Source organism: Lissotriton vulgaris, chromosome 6, assembly GCF_964263255.1.
Source record: "Lissotriton vulgaris chromosome 6, aLisVul1.2, whole genome shotgun sequence".
Classification (NCBI taxonomy): domain Eukaryota; kingdom Metazoa; phylum Chordata; class Amphibia; order Caudata; family Salamandridae; genus Lissotriton; species Lissotriton vulgaris.
The window spans coordinates 981,092,855-981,113,739 of NC_141694.1; the positions used below are offsets into that span (position 1 = coordinate 981,092,855).

At 46.3% G+C, this 20,885-nt stretch overlaps 1 protein-coding gene across 1 annotated transcript in view; it reads right to left on the reverse strand.

Annotated features, from left to right (window-relative positions):
- Positions 1-16,541, reverse strand: part of C6H6orf58 (chromosome 6 C6orf58 homolog) — a 951,187-nt gene extending 934,646 nt beyond the window's left edge. The window contains exon 1 of the mRNA XM_086927013.1: positions 16,201-16,541. Within this exon, the coding sequence (XP_086783139.1) occupies positions 16,201-16,519 (319 nt within the window). The 5' untranslated portion in view covers positions 16,520-16,541. The remainder of the gene's footprint in view (positions 1-16,200) is intronic.
- Between the last annotated feature and the right edge of the window lie 4,344 nt (positions 16,542-20,885).

The following is a 20,885-nucleotide window of genomic DNA, read 5'->3' on the forward strand; positions in this document are numbered from 1 at the left end:
ATATTTATCACAGATCTGATTGGTCAAACGCACAACACGTGTGCTGCGTGTTGCCGTGCGTCACCCACGTGTATAGAGCGACCCGCGGTAGTGTTATCCGGAAATGTAGTCCGGAACCACCCGCTAAGTAGTTTCTTTACTCGCTATTCAACGAGGGAACGTGAACCTCGCGATATCGTGCGTGTCTTGGTTTCTTGAAAATGTTAATAGGCAATAGAGCGCAATCGGCCTAAAACTACAAAATAGATGGGATTTGTAGTTTGATATGTGACGCTTGGTCCCATTGTTGTTTATAAGCAGGAGTCTACAGTGTAACCTGCATTTAAAGTAGTTATATATTTCTTGGTAGGATTAATTATAACAGTAGATCCCTTTAGTTATTTGTAAAAAAATATGTAATGTGCACTTCATCTGAGTTTTAGAGAAATCGTAAGTTTCTCGATAGATATACAACATCTGAAAGACTCATGCACCAACAGACCTCCAATGGACTGTGCTCGAACAGCCTATGATCCCGAAACATATCACAGACATCAGTACCTTTTTACATCGCAGAGAACAGAGATGGGTGCACAAACTCCAAACCGATATTAGGGGTCTAAATGAAGACATCCCGTGGATGTCCCTATAAATTAGGACACCAGTGGGAAAGTACCCAGCTTTGTTCAATACCCACTGGGCGTAGTAACATATCTGTCTCCATAATACACTGCCCACCAACCGATCCTCATGAGTCTTTCAGTCAGGGACTGCAACCCTTGAATATTGTTAATATGGGACTCCATCGGTGCCTAATATCAGATAAAAACTATAGGCATGCTAACCCATTAGTTCTGCACTTTCTTTTAACTGTTGTATATCTATCGAGAAACTTACGATTTCTCTAAAACTCAGATGAAGTGCACATTACATATTTTTTTACAAATAACTAAAGGGATCTACTGTTATAATTAATCCTACCAAGAAATATATAACTACTTTAAATGCAGGTTACACTGTAGACTCCTGCTTATAAACAACAATGGGACCAAGCGTCACATATCAAACTACAAATCCCATCTATTTTGTAGTTTTAGGCCGATTGCGCTCTATTGCCTATTAACATTTTCAAGAAACCAAGACACGCACGATATCGCGAGGTTCACGTTCCCTCGTTGAATAGCGAGTAAAGAAACTACTTAGCGGGTGGTTCCGGACTACATTTTCGGATAACACTACTGCGGGTCGCTCTATACACGTGGGTGACGCACGGCAACACGCAGCACACGTGTTGTGCGTTTGACCAATCAGATCTGTGATAAATATTCCGCTTCCTGTCTTGTCGGTACCTCCCAAAGTCAGCCTAGAGGAAGGCGAGGAGTACCGACGGACAGGTAAGCGGGGCTCGGTGGTTGCGGAGCAGATTTGTTGAGACGGATGGTTCCTTTTCTTTAGAGACCACGCTGGGTCCGTGAATACTCTACATGTTAAGCGGGTGGATTCGAAGGTTATTAGACAAAGTGCGAGCATGATGGAAAGTTTAACAGGCTAGTTGCATTTTAGACTTATAGTTCAGCGGCAAAAACATATGCGCGTGCTGAGTAGATTGGAGGACACGATTGGCCCACGAGTGTTCTACGCTTAACATGAAGGGCCACTGTAAGACTTAATAGACATTATGCCAAATAGTTAACATATCTTGGCCAAGAGTGCCTACTTATCATGCATAGGGGTTTATTATCTCCAGAGAGATAACCGATCGCCTTTCCACCGCATTAAGCAGGGCGATTACGCATTAGTTGTAACCATACTTGTTTGGACTCAACAGCGCAGACTGTGCTAATTTAAGCAGGAAATTACATTTGCCTATGGTTGAAAATCTCAGGGCACCATTAACAGCAGTAACAGCAGTAACCCACTTCTACCTCTGGATAGAAATCCCCAGTGATAGAAGGAAAGTGTTTTCAGATTGAGTTCTAGCGAACTCTTCCTCTTTCATCTCGTTTTTCTTTGTTCACATCTAATAGAGCGGTGCTCCATTTGTACCTGAGCTGTTGCCGGGTGAGGTGGAGAGTGCATTCCCCAGAACATGGGTGAGTGAATATAAGTTTGGTAAAACCCAGGATATATGTACCTGGCTTATATGTTTGATTGATGTTACAAACACTGACCATAAATTGCTTGGCATATATGTACTTCACGAGCTTATCTTTGTGTTCTGCAGCTTTCGTTATTAACTGTGTGTTTGTTTGTCTTTTTGGTGTGTCTGTCCATTGTTCATTGACTTGGATCATATCCACTGGTGCTTGCAGGTGATATGATTTTTTAATACACACTATACACTTTATATTCAGCAGTTGCACTTTAATTATAAGAAGGTCCTGATGAAGCAGACTGGTATCCTCTGAACCATTGTATACTGCAGAAACATGTCGACCAAGATAAAGTCTGAGTAGTTATTTGTTACCACTACTTGCACTGTTTTTTAGCCTTGGGTGTGGGTAGGACCCCAATAAACTTTTTTCCACTCCCACAACCCAATATTAATTCTTTCACTTTCACACGCTACAATGAGCACTTCTTGCACTGCTTTTTTGTTAATTCTTTGTGCCCCCTGATACCATCAAAAAACTTTCAGACCCACACACTTTACATTCCCTCACACTGTGATTAGGCCACAATCTACCTAATCCTAAGTGGTTCTTTCCACTTCCTTCGGGTGAAGGATCCCAAGTGATGTAGGGCGGTACAGGACGGGTATCTGATGGGAACATATTTTCTCACCAAGAATACTTTGGATTCAGGGATTGTGTTCCTTTATCACACACATAGTCATCTAGATAGCTGCACCATTTTCTGTTGACCCATTGTTACACTTTGTTTGTTAGGTACCTTCCTCTGGCCATGCTTGGGTTCCCGGTCTGTGCTGGGTCGGTGGGTTCCCTTTGGTCGTTTTTCCCGTCTGGCTTGTGTTTTGCCGTTCCTTGGTTTCTCTTGGGTTTTCCCCTGCCTTGCTGGGGCTTGTTGGTCCCTGTGGTGGGTTTGTCCCCTGCCTCGTGCTCCGGGGTGTGTGCGGGGTTCGCCCCTTTTGTTTCTTTGGCGCATTGGTACTGTCCTTGCCTGGGTCATTTTGGCTGCGGCTTTTCTGGCCTTGGGTGCTCATGTTCTCTTCGCCTCTCCTCCGGTGGTTTGTGGGTCGGGCCTCTCTTTGTGCCTGGTTCGGGAGTCCCCTGGGTCCGTCTGGCCCTGTCTGCTTCCTTTGGATCTCTGTTTTTTTTGGCTCTTCGGCCTTCTCGTTTGGGCTCCTGGCTTTGCGCTTCCTGGGGTTCCTTTTCCTGCTGGCTGTTTTTGTTTCCGGGGGTGCTTTGGGGTTCCCTGGCGGGGTCCTGCGCTTCCGGTGTGGGTGTATCCTCGTTTCTTTGCCCTGGTTTTGGGGTCCCGGGTCCTGTTGGCTCCCTGGGTGTTTTGTCATGGCTCGGGCTCGTCTTCGCACTGCCCTTCTGTCCTTCACGCCTTTGGTGTGTTGCTGCCGCGCTCCTGTGCCTGTCGGTTCTTCTTTTTCTCGCTGGGCTAGGCCTGGTTGTGGGCTGGCTGTCTGTTTGCCCGCCTGGGTGCTCTCTTCGGCGGCTCGCTCCCTTCTTGTGTTTCTTCCTGGGCCGGTTGCTTGGTCCCTGTGCGGGGTGTTCCCTTGCCTGTCCGATTGGCTTCTTTCTGCCTCTTCTTCTCCCTTCTGGCCGTTGGCGGGCTTGTGGGTTTTTCAGTTTTTTCGCCTTTGCCTGGTTGGGTCTCCTCCGGGTCCCCTCAGTGTCATTTCCGGCTCCTTTCCTGGGTCCGTTTTCCCTGGTGCCTGCCTGGGTTCTCTCCTTGGGGTCGCGGTCCCTTCCGGGGGTCCTTTGTTTGACGGGGGTTTGTCCCCTTTCTGTTTCGTTTCGGCTCCCTTTTCCATTCTTCCGGCTCTTGCCTGTCTGTTGGATGGCTCTGGTGCCGCTTCCCAGTTTTTCTGGTTCGGCTCCCTCGTGGGTTGTGGCCGCCCTTGCGGTGTTGCTGTGTTGTGCGGTCTGGTTGTCTCTTTCCACTGGGGATTTTTGTTGTTGTTGGGTCGCTGTGGTGGGGATGTCCTCTGTTCGTTTTTGCTCTCCTCTCGCTTTGTGCTGCCTGTTGGGCTGCCCTGGTGTGTTGTTCGGGCCTGCTCGTTTCTGTTCTGGCCCTGGTTGCTGCTGCCTTTTGGCTCCGTGCGGTACGGTCCCGTGCCTTTCTCTGCCTTCCTTCGGTTGGGGCGGTTTTCCTGGCGACTCTTGGTGTCTCTGGGGTCCGGTTTGTTTTTCGGCCTTCCCGGTGTCTTCGGTCCCGGGTTGGTTCTGCTACTCGTGGTTGCCTCTCTCCTGGGTGGTCCTTCCACTCGTACTGGTCTGTTGGGTTTGGCCTCCTTCGTGGTCATCCCCTGGTCTGTTGGTTTCTTGTGAGTTTCCATGAAGCCGCTTGGCTTTGGTATGTGCTCACTATGTAAGTCATGTGGCGAGGAAGACTAACGAGGAGGTAATGCCCCGGTTACTTACCGGTAATCTTCATTACTCCGAGTATAGTCTTCCTCGCCACATGAGTTTCCATCCCTCCCTCCCTGTCTGGCTCTCGGCTTCATGTTTGTGCTTGGTGGTTTCAGGCTGATGGGTTGGTCAGGTGGTAATGGGTCGGCCATCTTGGGAAGGGATGGGAGGCTAACTTTTTGCTTTGGAGGGTTCTGGTGTGGAGCTGAAGCTCACTATGTGAGTCATGTGGCGAGGAAGACTATACTCGGAGTAATGAAGATTACCGGTAAGTAACCGGGGCATTAATCACCGTAGTTATCATGAAATTGTTATTGTTGCCTGAAAACTACAGGACATAGAAGGAACTCTGCAGGATGTGCTTTTAAATGTATATGTTATTATTAAACACTGTGTCCCATGCTCCCACCAGCCAGGACCCTCCCCCAGGTCAGTGCCAAGTGAGGCAGCTTCGATGGCACCGACTTAGAGCCAGCCCTGTCTGAGAGAATGTAAAAAAGTCTGCAAGCTTTTTATATATGTCTGTTTTTGGCATTTTTGACACATCCTCTACAGTCATGGGTGTAGCTTCGGGGGGAGGGTGGTGTTTGAGGTGCACAGTCCCCTTAGAAATGCACTGCCCAGTTCAAAGGTGACTAATTGTGGGACTCAACCCCTGCTTGACAAACTTTATTTCTAGTTAGGCACACCACAGAAATGGTCGGGGAATCTGAGACTCACATCTCCTGAAACTCACTGACTAAGCTAAGCCCTTCTGTACAGTAGACTTTACAGCACCCTTGTCTGAAACGATTAACTCTCATTTTGCTCAGATCTTTGTATAATAGTGGACCTACAATTAAAAGAGGAAGCACAGTCTGCGTTTCAATGAGACATTTCTTTCCTCCCAGCTATGAAAAGTTGGCATCAGAGCTGTAAACTCAGTAGCATCAGGTATAAGATTTGTAACCTGACATTCAACAAACCCAAAAGGGCACGCATGAACATATAGAACATCCACGCTGATGAATAAAGCTAAATAAGCCCATGCAAGTACCCTCACAGACACATACCCACAAGATAACCAGTATCAGTGAGCACAGATCAACACTTTTACATACCCCTGTTCAGCAACAAGCAGGGTTGCTGCACATCAGAGGACTGCAGGCTCAGCTGATGTGCACAAAGGAACCTCTAGGCTAGCTCTTGGTGGTGCACCTTAGGAGAGCACTGACTGAAGCAACGAAGGCCTTCACTGGCAGGTATAACTCGTGGGAGTATTTGGTACTCTTAAGGACACTGGGTTTTTGTGCATCAGGTGAAGTTGGGTTGTGCAGGAGTTGAGCACTGGATATGATACATCGGGCAACACTAGAGCATGTACAATTCAGGGGTAATGGTTGTGTGCACTATAGATGCACAGATGATGTATAGTGGGGGCACACAATGATGTGCATTAGGGTGCATGCATCAACGTGTTGTATATGGACACATTATGATGTCTGACAAGCACCAACTCGCCGGACGTCAGGCACGAGCAGCTGACTTACTCTTTTTTTTCTTTGCATACTTCAGCATGCAGTACTTTTCATTATACAAGCAGGACCACAAAAGTGCCAGAATGCAAAGGAAAAATATATCTCTTCTTGATAAGCTAATCAGCGTGGCACTTTAGGAAACAAGCGCATGTTTAGCCTCTCTTTCCCCTACACTGGAATGGTTTGTTTAGTCAGACGGAATCTATTTCAGGTAAATAGGTTATTTAAAAAGGTAAATAGGTTATTTAAAAAGTCATACAACGCCATAGAAATCTGTGCTAACATAACATACAGGCATCAATGCATACATCCACACCGGAATAGTTACAGGAGTCCCAACCTGACCTCTGATAACTTCAGCCAGCCTGCATTTGGGATGCTGGAATTGCAAGGTGCCACCCCACTTAAGGGACGTGGCGCCGTTAGTGGCAGCCAAAGGGCCACGAGGTAAGGAAAATCCCTTACGGGTCGCACGACCCGGAAGGGACAAGCGAAGGGTCAAACAGGAAACGCGTCACCAATAGGTTAGATGGGACCGAAAGTAGTCGGGAGCGCGAGGCTTAAAAGCCGCGCCGCACGTGAGGACGCCCTCTTTTGTCCACTTGACCTCCCAGGAGTCGGACGTCGCAGAAAGAAGTTGCAGCGGAACCAGGGTGCGTGAAATCTTCCGACTTCAGGCTTAGGTGAGTGGGCCTCGCAATGTGAAAGAGTGTGGGAAGAAGTCCCATGTGAACGATGCGTGCTGATCCAGAATGAGAATCTTTTGAACACTGCAGCGGGTTGAGCGGCGGGTTGTGGGATTTCCAAAGCATGGGAGCGCGTAGGTTTGAGGGGGTCCGATGCGCGTTGAGTGAGAAACGGAGCGCGTGCCTCTCTAAAACATATGCAACCAAGCGGTCCACCTAGAAACACAAGATACACTGAGCATTTAAGGGAGTAACTAAGCAGCCAGCCGCGATAGGGCGTGGGGAATACCCATCGAAGGCCGAGTACTGGCCTGTTTTGCAGCGGATAATTGGCGGGCTCAGTGGCCATACAGCAGCGAACTAATATAGCTTTCTTTCCGACAGGTTCAACGTTGGGACAATCCTAGACTAAGGGTAGTGTCTTTGCCAAGTAACTGTAACACTTTTTATCTTTAAGTGCAAAATGCCGCCGAAACGGTCAACGAAAGGCAAAGGGGCCAAGGCCAAAAGTGATGACTACCTCGCACTGATGGAGCTGCTTGAATTCACAAAGGAGAAAGGCGTCGATTGGGCGTTAAAAGCAATGAGAGAGGGAGCAAGAGCGGATGCCAAGGAGGAAAGAGGGCGAGGCAAACGGGCGCGGCGCACACCAGAAAGGCTCAAAGAGGCGGCGAAGGAAAAGCGGCCCAGGGCAGCCGAGTCCCAACCAGCATCCTCAGGTGAGAAGGAGGTGCTCGAGACATTAGACTTGATTCCCAATGCTACGAAAGAGAACAATATCCCTCATCCGGACCTGGCGCCTGCTGCTAATGCGGAGGTGCCCTGCGCTCATACATCGTTGCCCCCTGTAGTTGCACAACCTGGTAGTGGAATAGCCCAAGTCTGGGTACAGTCGGGGGGGGTAGCGCAATCCCCAGGGGTAGCAGCGACAACCTCATACGGACAGGCAATTAGTAATTGCCCTACTAGCGCAATGGTGTTTTCTTCAGCTTACCCCGGAATTGTTGGACCAGGGGTTATGGGCTCAGCCCGAAATGTAGTTACTCTATCTACTCAAGGGCAAACACCAAGCACAGGCGCAAATGCGGCAGGGCCAGCGATTCATCAGGCGTAGGGGGGGCCGGGACCGACGGGGCAGCTGTCATTAGCTTACAGCCCGTTGATATATGGTTCCTCATCCATGACTTTATCACCATCCGCTGAGATCACATGGCACGTGCCCGCAGACACTAAAGAAAAGATTCTACGAGGGGAATATATCGACGTGTTTAATCTCATCAACGCGGGTGTAGTTCCTGGTAAGACTAGGGAAGGCAAGGAAGGCGAGTACGAGCAGAAAAAGGTATATGTTGAGTGGTCTATAAGGAATTGGATTACAGGATTCGCCATTTATGCCGCCATCATGGTAGAGAGATACCCTGCGTTGGCCCCCCAGATAATCAGTTACATATCGTTGATACACGGAGCAGCTTCTGAGTTTCCAGGTACAGGGTGGTTACAGTATGACACCAAGTTTAGGCAAATGAAGGCAGTGCATCCCGGGATAGCGTGGGACCAACGGGAGATCAATGTGTGGCATGCAGTGTTTTATTCCTCGGCCCCGTCAAACAAGGCTACTTACCCTTCAAACAATCAGTCCTTCCGTAGCGACAGGGGGGCAGGGGACAAAAAACAGGCCTGCTGGCTGTATAACAAAAATGAGTGCACTAGAGGGGCCACATGTAAGTTCAAACATTGCTGCTCCTACTGTGGGGGCGCAACTCACCCAGAGATTAGGTGCTTTAAGAAGTCAGGAAGGCCAAGAGAGCAGCCGTCCCAAACCCCAGCCAAAGGGAAGCCACCACAGCCATCCGAGAAATCTGCCAACTCCCATTAAGACACATGTCCTGACCCACCTCCTTAGCAGCTATGACAATTTGCAAGAGGCTCAGTTCCTTCATAATGGCTTTATATCTGGTTTTCGTATCCCGTCGTCAGCCACACCTACCAGTGTCCCCCGCGCAACCAGAGCTCGGTGCTGCAGAATATGGAAGCAGCAGAAAATAAGATAATGAAAGAAGTTGCTCTGGGGAGGGTGGCGGGCCCTTTCAGTCAGCCTCCAATACTCGATTTGGTTTGCTCCCCATTAGGGCTAGTGCCTAAAAAAGAGAAAGGAAAATTTCGCCTGATACACAACTTGTCAAGCCCCCGGGCCTATCAGTTAACGACAAGCTTGACCCAGACCTTTGCACGGTCCGTTATACAACATTTGACACTACAATCCAAAAACTGCAGGACCTAGGCGAGGGGGCCTTAATGGCCAAATCCGATATCGAGGCTGCATTTAGGCTCCTGCCAGTGCATCCGGACGATACTAAGTTCTTGGGTTTCACCTTCAGGGGAGATTACTTCATTGACCTGTGTATGCCAATGGGCTGTTCAATCGCGTGCGCAGTATTCAAATCTTTTGCCAGATTTTTAGAATGGGCAGTGGAGCAATTCCTTTCAGAGGATAAATCCCATGCAGTAGTACATTACCTAGACGACTTTCTATTCCTCGGTCCTCGGGGTTCACAGTCATGCAGGAAGGCCCTGCTGGGATTCCAGCACCTGGCTGAAGCCCTGGGGGTTCCTTTGGCAGCAGAGAAGACAGAAGGGCCGACCACTTGCCTGACCTTCTTAAGCGTTGAGATCGACACAAGAGAAGGGGTTTGTAGGCTACCAAAGTCAAGGTTTTCTGCTTTCAAGGCTGCCATCGAGGACTGTTTAAGGTCAAGGAAGGTCACGTTACATCAGCTGCAAGTCTTGCTAGGACAACTGAACTTTGCCATGAGAGTTATCCCGATGGGCAGGGCATTCTCTAGGAGCATAGCAAGGGCGATGTCGGTGCTCCGCGCAAAGCACCATAGGGTTAGGCTATCAGCCGAGGTAAGAAATTATTTGAGCATCTGGAAGGCTTTCTTGGACAATTTCAATGGGTCTGTGATATGGCGGAAACTGGCCTCCTCGAATGCAGACCTCGAACTGTTCACAGATGTGGCAGGGAGCGTAGGCTTCGGGGCGATTTTGGGTCCCAAGTGGTGCATGCAGCATTGGCCTGAGGGATGGACACAGCAGGGTCTGACACGCAATGTTACTTTCTTAGAACTGTTTCCCATAGTAGTGGCACTGCATCTGTGGGGGAAATGCTAGCAGACAGGTGCATTGTTTTTTGGTCGGACAGCATGTCGGTGGTGATGGCGATTAATAACCAGAGAGCAACTTGCACATTGGTGCTGCGGTTACTGAAAGAACTAGTGTTGCAATGCCTGCGGCGCAATGTACATTTCATTGCAAGACATGTCCTGGGGGTAGACAATCGTGCCGCTGATGCCTTGTCCCGTTTTAAGTTGGCATACTTCTGCACACATTGGCTGCAAGCAGACAGAGAGATGACGGACTTCCCGGCGGGGCTATGGAAACTTGGTGCCCCGCAGCCCCCGATTTGATAACTGCATCAGTGGCCCCCAAGACCAAGAGTATGTATGAGAGGTCGTGGCAGTTTTATAAAAAATATTTAAAAGGGGCAGGTTTAGCGGAGGTCTTCTCACCCCTGAGCGTGTTAGGCTTCATAGTGTATCAGAGGGACAGCGGGAAATCAGTGGCAATGATGAAGAGGCAACTGTCGGCACTAGCATTCTACGCTGGCTTAAGTGGGGTGGTAGATCCAACAAAGGACCAGAGAGTTAGGAGAGCGGTGTAGGGATGGGAACGATTGGCCCCTGGGGCGAAGGATTCAAGAAGGCCCATAGACGCGGCCAGACTGGTAGACATCCTGGAGACCCTGCCTAAGATTTGTTTTTCCCCTTATGAAACCCAGCTGTTTAGGGTAGCTTACGTGCTAGCCTTTTATGGGGCACTCAGGATCTCGGAACTACTGCCGGCTTCTAAGGCGGACAAGGAGGGGGCCTACGGTGCGGGGACCTTATTTAGGCAGGGGGCGTTCTGAAAGTCAGGGTACGTAGGTCAAAGACAGATCCTATGGGGAAGGGGACATGGATACACTTAGGCAGTGGGGCGGAGAGGTCGCACTGTCCTGTTAGATTGACAAGGGAGTTCCTGCACATCAGGCCGCAAGGGAACGACGACAGGGTCTTGTTGCATAAGGACGGCTCCCCCCTCACTAGATTTCAGTTCACGAGGGTAGTGAAGATGGCGCTGACCAGATTAGGCGTAGACTCTACTTGTTTTACGGTAAACAGACATAATATCGATTCCAAAATATCATTTGGACAAAATATCGAGTAAAAAATATAGACTAGCCAAAATATCGACCAGACATAATATAGACTATAAAAATATCGAGTAATATCGATATTAATAGCCAAAATATCGCATCAAAAATATAGACTAGACATAATATCGACTAGACAGAATATAGACAAAAAAAATCAAAAATAAGGTAGTTATTATTAATTTTTAATAATTGTGTAATATAAATCTGTAGCTGTAGTGGGTTTATAGGGGAATAGGGTGGGAAGTAATTTTATTTTAATTAATTAATTATGTAAATTAATAATAATTGTTAATTCATTATTAATAGGTAATTAATTTAAATATAATTGGTAATTAATTATAAATATTTAATTGATAAATAATTAATATTTAGTAAATTATTTTCTGTAGCGGGTTGTGGGTTTATAGGGGGATAGGGTGGGAAGTAATTTAATAATAATTAATTAATTATGTTAATTAATAATAATTGTTAAATAATTATTAATTGGTAAATAATTAAAATATAATTGATAATTAATTATAAATATTTAATTGATAAATAATTAATACTTAGTAAATTATTTTCTGTAGTGGGTTGTGAGTTTATAGGGGGATAGGGTGGGAAGTAATTTATTAATAATTAATTAATTATGTAAATTAATTAAAATAGTTAATTGTTAATTAATAGTCATTTTAACCCCTACGCTATCCAGCGCTTTCTCTACTGTTGCACCCACTGGAGTGGGAATAGTAATTTTAACCCCTACGCTATCCAACGCTTTCCCTACTGTTGCACCCACTGGAGTGGGAATAGTAATTTTTACCCCTACGCTATCCAACGCTTTCCCTACTGTTGCACCCACTGGAGTGGGAATAGTAATTTTAACCCTTACGCTATCCAATGTTTTCCCTACTGTTGCACCCACTGGAGTGGGAATAGTAATTTTAACCCCTACGCTATCCAACGCTTTCCCTACTGTTGCACCCACTGGAGTGGGAATAGTAATTTTTACCCCTACGCTATCCAACGCTTTCCCTACTGTTGCACCCACTGGAGTGGGAATAGTAATTTTAATCCCTCCGCTGTCCAATGTTTTCCCTACTGTTGCACTCTTTGGAGTGGGAATAGTAATTTTTACCTCTACGCTATCCAGCGCTTTCCCTACTGTTACACTCACTGGAGTGGGAATAGTAATTTTAACCCCTCCGCTATCCAATGTTTTCCCTACTGTTGCACTCTTTGGAGTGGGAATAGTAATTTTTACCTCTACGCTATCCAGCGCTTTCCCTACTGTTACACTCACTGGAGTGGGAATAGTAATTTTTACCCCTACGCTATCCAGCGCTTTCTCTACTGTTGCACCCACTGGAGTGGGAATAGTAATTTTAACCCCTACGCTATCCAACGCTTTCCCTACTGTTGCACCCACTGGAGTGGGAATAGTAATTTTTACCCCTACGCTATCCAGCGCTTTCCCTACTGTTGCACCCACTGGAGTGGGAATAGTAATTTTTACCCCTACGCTATCCAACGATTTCCCTACTGTTGCACCCACTGGAGTGGGAATAGTAATTTTTACCCCTACGCTATCCAACGTTTTCCCTACTGTTGCACCCACTGGAGTGGGAATAGCAATTTTTACCCCTACGCTATCCAGCGTTTTTCTACTGTTGAATTCACTATAGTTGTTACAATAAATTTTAACCATTTTGCTATGCTACGGTAAAAATATTATATATGTTTAGTTAATAATATGTATTTATATATATATATATATATTTATTATTTTTGTTATCTTTTTTTGTAATTTACATTAATTGTTTATTAAAATTACATTTATTTAATCATTTTAACTAAGTTTATATTAAATAAATTTATTATTATATTAGTTTTAACTTAATTTAAAGACATATAAAAAAAACGATATTTTGACAGTCTATATTATTTACAGTCGATATTTTAGAGTCGATATTTTTGTACTTACCTGTATAAAGATAGAAACTCGATATTTTGTCCCTCGATATTTTCTCATCGATATTTTTGCAAGTCGATATTAATGGGCTCGATATTATTTCAGTGATCTTTCTTTTACATCTCACTCATTCCGTATTGGGGCAGCTACTACAGCGGCAGGCCTGGGGCTCCCTGAGGAAACTATTAGGAGACTAGGGCGCTGGAAGTCAGCATGCTACGAGCGTTACGTTCGTCCGCAACTAGTTTGAGTGTAGGGGCGCGCCCCCCCACCCTAATTGTACAGAGTTAGGACTGACCGTGTTTCATTTCAAATCTTTGCTCTAGGTACCACACCCAAAAGACCCCAAATATGTTTGTGCGGCCATTCCTTCATTCGCAGGGCGGGGTTGGCCTTCCCCAGTTTGCTGGAGAGAAAGTCGCTGGTGACCCAAGAGTTGGACCACCATTGGGTGAGGGTAGGGGGGGCAACACTTAGCCGACGCCCCCGGCGACTTGCGGGCAGCCATGGATAGAGGCATGCCTACCCCAGATGTACTGGTGCTGCATTGCGAAGGCAATGACATGATCCCGGCGGGAAGAAGGGGTGTAAAAGAATCATTGTTCACTGCGCTGGCAGCTATCAAGAATATGTTTCCGAATGTCATTTTGCTATGGTCTGAGGTCATTCCGAGGCAGGTATGGGCACTGGGCGCGCCCCCAAAGGCCGTGAATAAATCAGTGAAAAGGTTGAACCAGTCAGTAGCAGAAATACTTCAGAAATCGAGCATTGGCACGATCAGACATAAACTAATACAAGCCTCCAGGTCTGAACTATACGCTAAGGACGGAGTGCACCTTTCAGAGGCGGGCAATAAACTTTTCTTACAAACAGTGTTAGGGGCCATTTCGGAAGCTCTTGTGCGCAGGGGGGGGAGGTTGAGTCCGCCAGTAAGCGCCTCATCCTGTGGCGGGGTCATGGGCAAGAGCTATCACAGGGACTCCTTTGGTCAGTGCCATTTTTTACCACAGAACGGGTCTTAAATATCATCATGGGCTCCGGGCTGGCGGGAGATTTGGGGTTGACCTGCTGGTGGCCCTGGATTCTCTAGCTCTACCCTGGAAGCCGTTGGGTGCCACAAGTGGTGGCAGTTTATTTACCTGCGGCTCTGTTAACCGGAGGGCGGTTACATTAAGGAGAGCAGGCTAACTTGGTTGTGGCCTGCTGGCACAGCCCGAAGGTCAAGCAATGCCCCGTTGGAGAACGGGCTGTAAATAGAATGAATATGTACATACGTGTGAATATTAATATTTGAACAACTGTGATGTTGATAAACAAGTTTACAAGTTTTACAATAAAGAAATGGAGACCAATGGAGTAATTGGTCTTGAACTGTAATTTTAATAAAAACGTAAACACTGCGGAAACCAAACCGGACTCAGGTGTCTCTATCAAAGGGGGGAAGAAATGTATCTGGGGTGTGTGCACTTTGTATGCCATCTATGCAAGGCGCCACCCCACTTAAGGGACGTGGCGCCGTTAGTGGCAGCCAAAGGGCCATGAAGTAAGGAAAATCCCTTTCGGGCCGCACGACCCGGAAGGGACAAGCGAAGGGTCAAACAGGAAACGCGTCACCAATAGGTTAGATGGGACCGGAAGTAGTCGGGAGCGTGAAGCTTAAAAGCCGCGCCGCACGTGAGGACGCCCTCTTTTGTCCACTTGACCTCCCAGGAGTCGGACGTCGCAGAAAGAAGTTGCCCACCCACCCATCCCTGAAGTAGGGCTTCTTTAGGTGCGGTTGTGGGGTCATGGGCAAGAGCTATCACAGGGACTCCTTTGGTCAGTGCCATTTTTTACCCCAGAACGGGTCTTAAATATCATCATGGGCTCCGGGCTGGCGGGAGATTTGGGGTTGACCTGCTGGTGGCCCTGGAATCTCTAGCTCTACCCTGGAAGCCGTTGGGTGCCACAAGTGGTGGCAGTTTATTTACCTGCGGCCACTGGCGTAACGAAAAGTGAGGGGGCATCCCTGCACGGTACTTAGGGGGCCCCCCCTCTGGGATCAATCAGGATCTCTCCCTTCTAAAGTTCAGTGCCGAGGGGGCCCCTTGGAGCTAGGGGCCCCCCCGCACAGCATGGGCTGCGGGGGCCTGTGTTACGCCCCTGCCTGCGGCTCTGTTAACCGGAGGGCGGTTACATTAAGGAGAGCAGGCTAACTTGGTTGTGGCCTGCTGGCACAGCCCGAAGGTCAAGCAATGCCCCGTTGGAGAACGGGCTGTAAATAGAATGAATATGTACATACGTGTGAATAATAATATTTGAACAACTGTGATGTTAACAAGTTTACAAGTTTTACAATTAAGAAATGGAGACCAATGGAGTAATTGGGCTTGAACTGTAATTTTAATAAAAACGTAAACACTGCGGAAACCAAACCGGACTCAGGTGTCTCTATCAAAGGGGGGAAGAAATGTATCTGGGGTGTGTGCACTTTGTATGCCATCTATGTAAAACCTTACTCTTAATGGTTACACCAAAACTACGCAACATTCAGGGGCTCTAAGACCAGAGCTGGCTGAGGGCATCGAAGGTAGGGGAACCAGAATTTGTAAACCCAAAACCGGGACAATCCCCCAAAACAGAAGTAAGACTACAATTTTATTTCAGCCCAGGGCACAGAATGACAGGGCTCATCAGCATAGAATCACAGAAGAAACAGTTAGAAAAAAAATAAAATGCCATTTTTAAAGCCATTATCATGCCTGTTCATTAATTGCTTTCTTATAACAGTTGCTAACTATCTTTGCTTTGATGCACATGAATGGATGTAAAATACCTAAAGCATACATTTGGCTTTTTAATTTTCATTTTGAAAGAGGAGTAAACTACAGAAGTTCTTTGAACATGATTAATACTGAACGTGCAGCGGCTACAAAGAGCTGGTGAGGATATGTGCAGGATGGCATTGATTGTGGGTACCTTACATGCCTCAAAGAAATAGGCCGACACTTACAAGTTTAGAAACTGCTTGCCTTTTTTCCAAGCTGTAAGATTGAAGGTGACTTGCTCAACTCCACTACCTCTGAATACATCGTTTATTTTTTATCCAAACTGAAGTAGAAGCGCAAACATAGATCACTGAAATGGAACTAACGGTGGAGTATAGCCACATGATCTAGCACTAAGTGTTGTTTCAATCCAACAAATATATTTCTGTTATACGATCCAAGTAAGAATAATTTAACAGAACTCAGAACTTCTCAATATTTCCTGTTTCCAAAGTGCTTACCTGTTTCAAACTCCCATCGGAGGTGTAAGGTAGGGCCCCATAACAAGTTTTCAGTTTCATTCAATCCCAAAATACTGAAATATTTGTTACAGGACTTTAATAAAATTTTGTACATTGCCAGTCTTTGGTCATATCTCCATGGAGCAATGATTATATGATTATCTGTCTTGTTGAAAGCGTTAAAGTCTGCAGGGACCTTGTCCCAAAGAGGTATAAAGCCGCTGCTGACCGCAGGATCCGCTGTTTGCGCAGAGTTCATGCACATCAAAACATAGAAGAAAGCCTTCTTCAGCACGTCGGCAACAGAGGATTGAGCCATCCTGCGCGGAGTCTTTGCAGACAATGTCACACGGTCTTGGAAATACCGGTTTAAATAGGTAGACGTATGACTCGTTGTACTTTGGCTCAGGTCCTGGAAGCTCGTCATGGGAATTTTTATTCTGCACGACGCAGTATCGTCACAGGTGGATGCATGCATGTTTAGGTGTGCACTTGTTACAACGCATTTTTAACATCATATATCCCATGTTTAACTTACTCTCAAGAGACTAGGGGACTTCCTTTGAAGTTCGACGGGAGGCGCGCCGGCCCGACAGCATTAATCTCGGTTCCCTTGGCAGAATGTCAGCTAACATACTGTGGGACCTTATTGCCCCACATTTTGGTCTCCTCTCCCTCTATCAACCCTCTCAAAAGATAAACAACGCTCACTCTTTCAGCACGGTCTGAGCTGTAAAAGCAGTATCTAATAATTCAGGGCCGGTTCTAGGATTCTGGTGGCCCTGGGCAGAAACTCAGTGTGCTGGTCCTTTTAATTTGCATACAGCCTTACACATTCAGAGCTGTTTGTATCTCAGTAGATTACCCTGGTCCTGAAGCTTTTTTAGTACAGACTCCTCCTGGGTTGCAGCCCCTCCCTCTCAGCCACCTACAAGCACCTCTTAGCAGCTCATAATTAGCTGAATGTGTGAGAGTTGCTCTATATCAGAAAGGCTTAAAGCTGCTGCAGGACAAAGGGCGTCCTATGGTGCCTCCGAATGGGCAGCAGGAAGGATTTCTGGACAACCCTGCAAAATGTGTCGCCTTGCTGTGCTAATAGGACCCCCCTTCCCTCCTGTGCACTAGGTCTAGCCTCACTATATTAAGGTTGTGAGGCCCCGGGGAGGAGCCCCTCCTGTGGGCACAATTGCAAGAAGCTATCTTTCTCTCAAAGTAGAAAAGCAACCATCAGGAACAAACCAGTGCGCCATTGCCTTGCTGTGATACACTGGTGTGGGGCCCTGTGTTTGTGAGCTGAGAGTGGAGCCCTGGGCAGCTTCTCACACTGTCCATGCCTGGCACCTGCCCTGTAATATTTCCGTGGCTAGGAGCGAGATTCTGCTACACGGGAGGGGGTTTGCGCCCTTACATTTTCAGGAAGAAGCCCATTGGGCTGTTGTGATGCAATTCTAGCCACCTCCCAACAAGCATCCCTGAATCTGTTAGCCCCTTTGCTGCTAGGCTTTTCCCCCGTGCTAAGCCTTTTTTTGGTTATTTGGGGTAGTTCCTGCTTAGGCCCCTGTAACTTTTTGACCGTATAAAGTATCCACACCAAATTTGCGTCCTTTTCTTCCAACATTATGGGGATTCTAAAGGTACCCAGGGTTTGTGTATTCCCCTGAGCAGACCCGAAAATTAGCCAAAATACAGCAACATTTTGTGTATTTTTTTAAAAATGGGGAAAAAAGTGCTGAAAATGAAAGTGTTTGGTTTTTTCCCTGTAAATGGTATCAACAAAGGGTTTGTGGGGCTCAGATCATCATTTTCCCAGCTTTCAGGGACTGAAAGACTTTTGTCAGAAAACCAACATTTTTGACACAGTTTTGGCATTTTACTGGGACATAGCCTATTTTTGCTATTTTTGTGCTTTCAACCTTCTTCCAGTTAGTGGTAGAACTGGGTATACAAGCAATAATGGATTCTAGAAAGCTATACATTTTAGAAAAGTAGACAACATTCTAAATTCAGCAAGGGGTCATTTGTGTAGGTCCTTCAAGGTTTCTTTATAGAAACTAACAGTTGAATGTAGGAAAAATTGAATATGAGTTGGAAAACACAGCCATTTGTGGCAATGTTTTCACCTGTAATTTCTTCTAATTATGACAGATGTTTGAAAGCAATATACTGTTACACCCGCTCGACTTTTCTGGTTGTGGTCTACATAGGACTTGTACGTTCACCAAGAACCTGACGAACCCAGAGCCAATAACTGAGAAGCGCCTTGCAATGTTTTTTTATTGTCTACCGGGTGTATAGCAATTAATTTGGTAAAATATATACAGTGAAAAATTGGGATGAAAGACACCTTTGTATTTCTGAAATTGGAACAAAATAGAGAGTTTAGAAACAGTAGCTATTTGCACATTTCCCACATTTTGAGTATCCATACTGGAATGAGAATTATAGGACTTCTTTTTTACACATTGTTTTTCATTTGGAAGGCAGAAATGCATTGAAAGTCAATAGGTAATAACAGTTGCTCTACATTTCTGTGTTACCCTAAGTCTCCCGATAAAAATGGTACCTCACTTGTGAGGGTAGGCCTAGTGCCCGCTACAGGAAACGGCCCAAAACACAACATGGACTGACAGATTTTCACGGTGAAAACTGACCCTTTTTTTGCAAAGTGCCTAGCTGTAGATTTTGAACCCTAGCTCTGCCGGCACCTAGAAAACCTATACATTTTTGAAAAGTAGACACCCAGGGGAATCCAGGAGGGGTGACTTGTCTAGCTCTCACCAGGTTCTGTTACCCAGAATCCCTTGCAAACCTCAAACTTTGTAAAAAAAATACATTTTCCTCACATTTCTGTGGTGGAAAGTTCTGGAATCTGCGTGGATTCACAACATTCCACCCACCCCACATTCCCTAACGTCTAACTGAGAAAAATGATACCTCACTTGTGTGGGTAGACCTAGTGGCAGTGACAGGAAACGGCTCAAAATGCAACATGGACACACCAAATTTTCACAGTGAAAACTGACACTTTTTTTGCAAAGGGCCTAGCTGTAGATTTTGGACCCTAGCTCTGCCGGCACCTAGGGAAACCTAGCAAACATCAACATTTTTGAAAACTAGACACCCAAGGGAATCTAGGATGGGCCAACTTGTCTGGCTCTCACCAAGTTCTGTTACCCAGAATCCCTTACAAACGTCAAACTTTGTAAACAAATACATTTTCCTAACATTCATGTGCTGGAACGTTCTGGAATCTGTGTGGATCCACACAATTCCACCCACCCACATCCCCCAAAGTCTTACGAGAAAAATGGTACTTCACTTGTGTGGATAGGCCTAGTGCCTGCAACAGGAAACAGTCCAAAACGCAACGTGGACACACCACATTTTCACAGTGAAAACTGACCTTTTTTTTGCAAAGTGCCTAGCTGTAGATTTTGAACCCTAGCTCTGCCGGCACCCAGGGAAACCTAGCAAACCTATACATTTTTTAAAACTAGCATTCCACAAAGTCTTCCAAGAAAAATGGTACCTCACTTGTGTGGATAGGCCTAGTGCCCACAACAGGAAACGGCCCAAAACGCAATGTGGACACACCACATTTTAACAATGAAAACTGGCCCTTTTTTGCAAAGTGTCTAGCTGTAGCTTTTGAACCATAGCTCTGCCGGCACCTAGGGAAACCTAGGGAAACCTAGGGAACCTATACGTTTTTAAAAACTAGACATGCAGGGAAATCCAGGATGGGGTGACTTGTCTGACTCTCACCAGGGTCTATTACCCAGAATCCCTTGCAAACCTCAAACTTTGTAAAAAAAAAACATTTTCCTCACATGTCTGTGTTGGAAAGTTCTGGAATCTGCAAGGATCCACAAATATCCTACCACCCAGCGTTCCCCCAGGTCTACTGATAAAAATGGTACCTCACTCATGTGGGTGCCCTAAGTACCCGCGATAGGTAAGTGCTCAAAACGTATTGAGGAGACATCAAAATGACTTATCACAAAACAACCTACTAGTTTGGTAAGGGGGCGCCACCTGGGTTTGTGGCCCCAGGCTAGGCAGCCATCTTGATAAATCTAGCAAACCCACACATTTATGAAAACTAGACACACGGGGGAGTCCATCAAGGTATGGCTTGTATGGGTCCCCCAACATTTTCCTACCCAGAATCCCCTGCAAACCTCAAATTTTGCTGAAAAACTAACTTTGTTTCTCAAATTTCTGTGTGGGAAAGTTCTGGAATTTGCATGGATCCACAAATTTCCTATCACCCAGCCTTCCCCCAGGTCTCCCAATAAAAATGGTACCTCACACATGTGGGTGGGTCAAGTACCTGCAACAAGCAAGGGCCCAAAACGTATTGAGGAGACATCAAAATGACCTATCACAAAACGACTTGGTTTTACAATGAGGCACCTGGGTTTTTGGCCCCGGGCTCGGCAGCCATCTTGGAAAACCTACCAAATCCACATATTACTGAAAACTAGACACCTAGGTATCAGGTATCATTTTACTCAGGAGTATGAGGGGAACGCCTTGGGGTAGGACATGTGTACCGGCATGGTCATTCACCAAAAATATGTGGAAAATGTGTTTTCAGCTAAATTTGAGGTTTGCAAGGGATTCTGGGTAGGAAAACCTTGGGGGATTCATGCAAGCCATTCCTTGCTGGACACCCCCAGGTG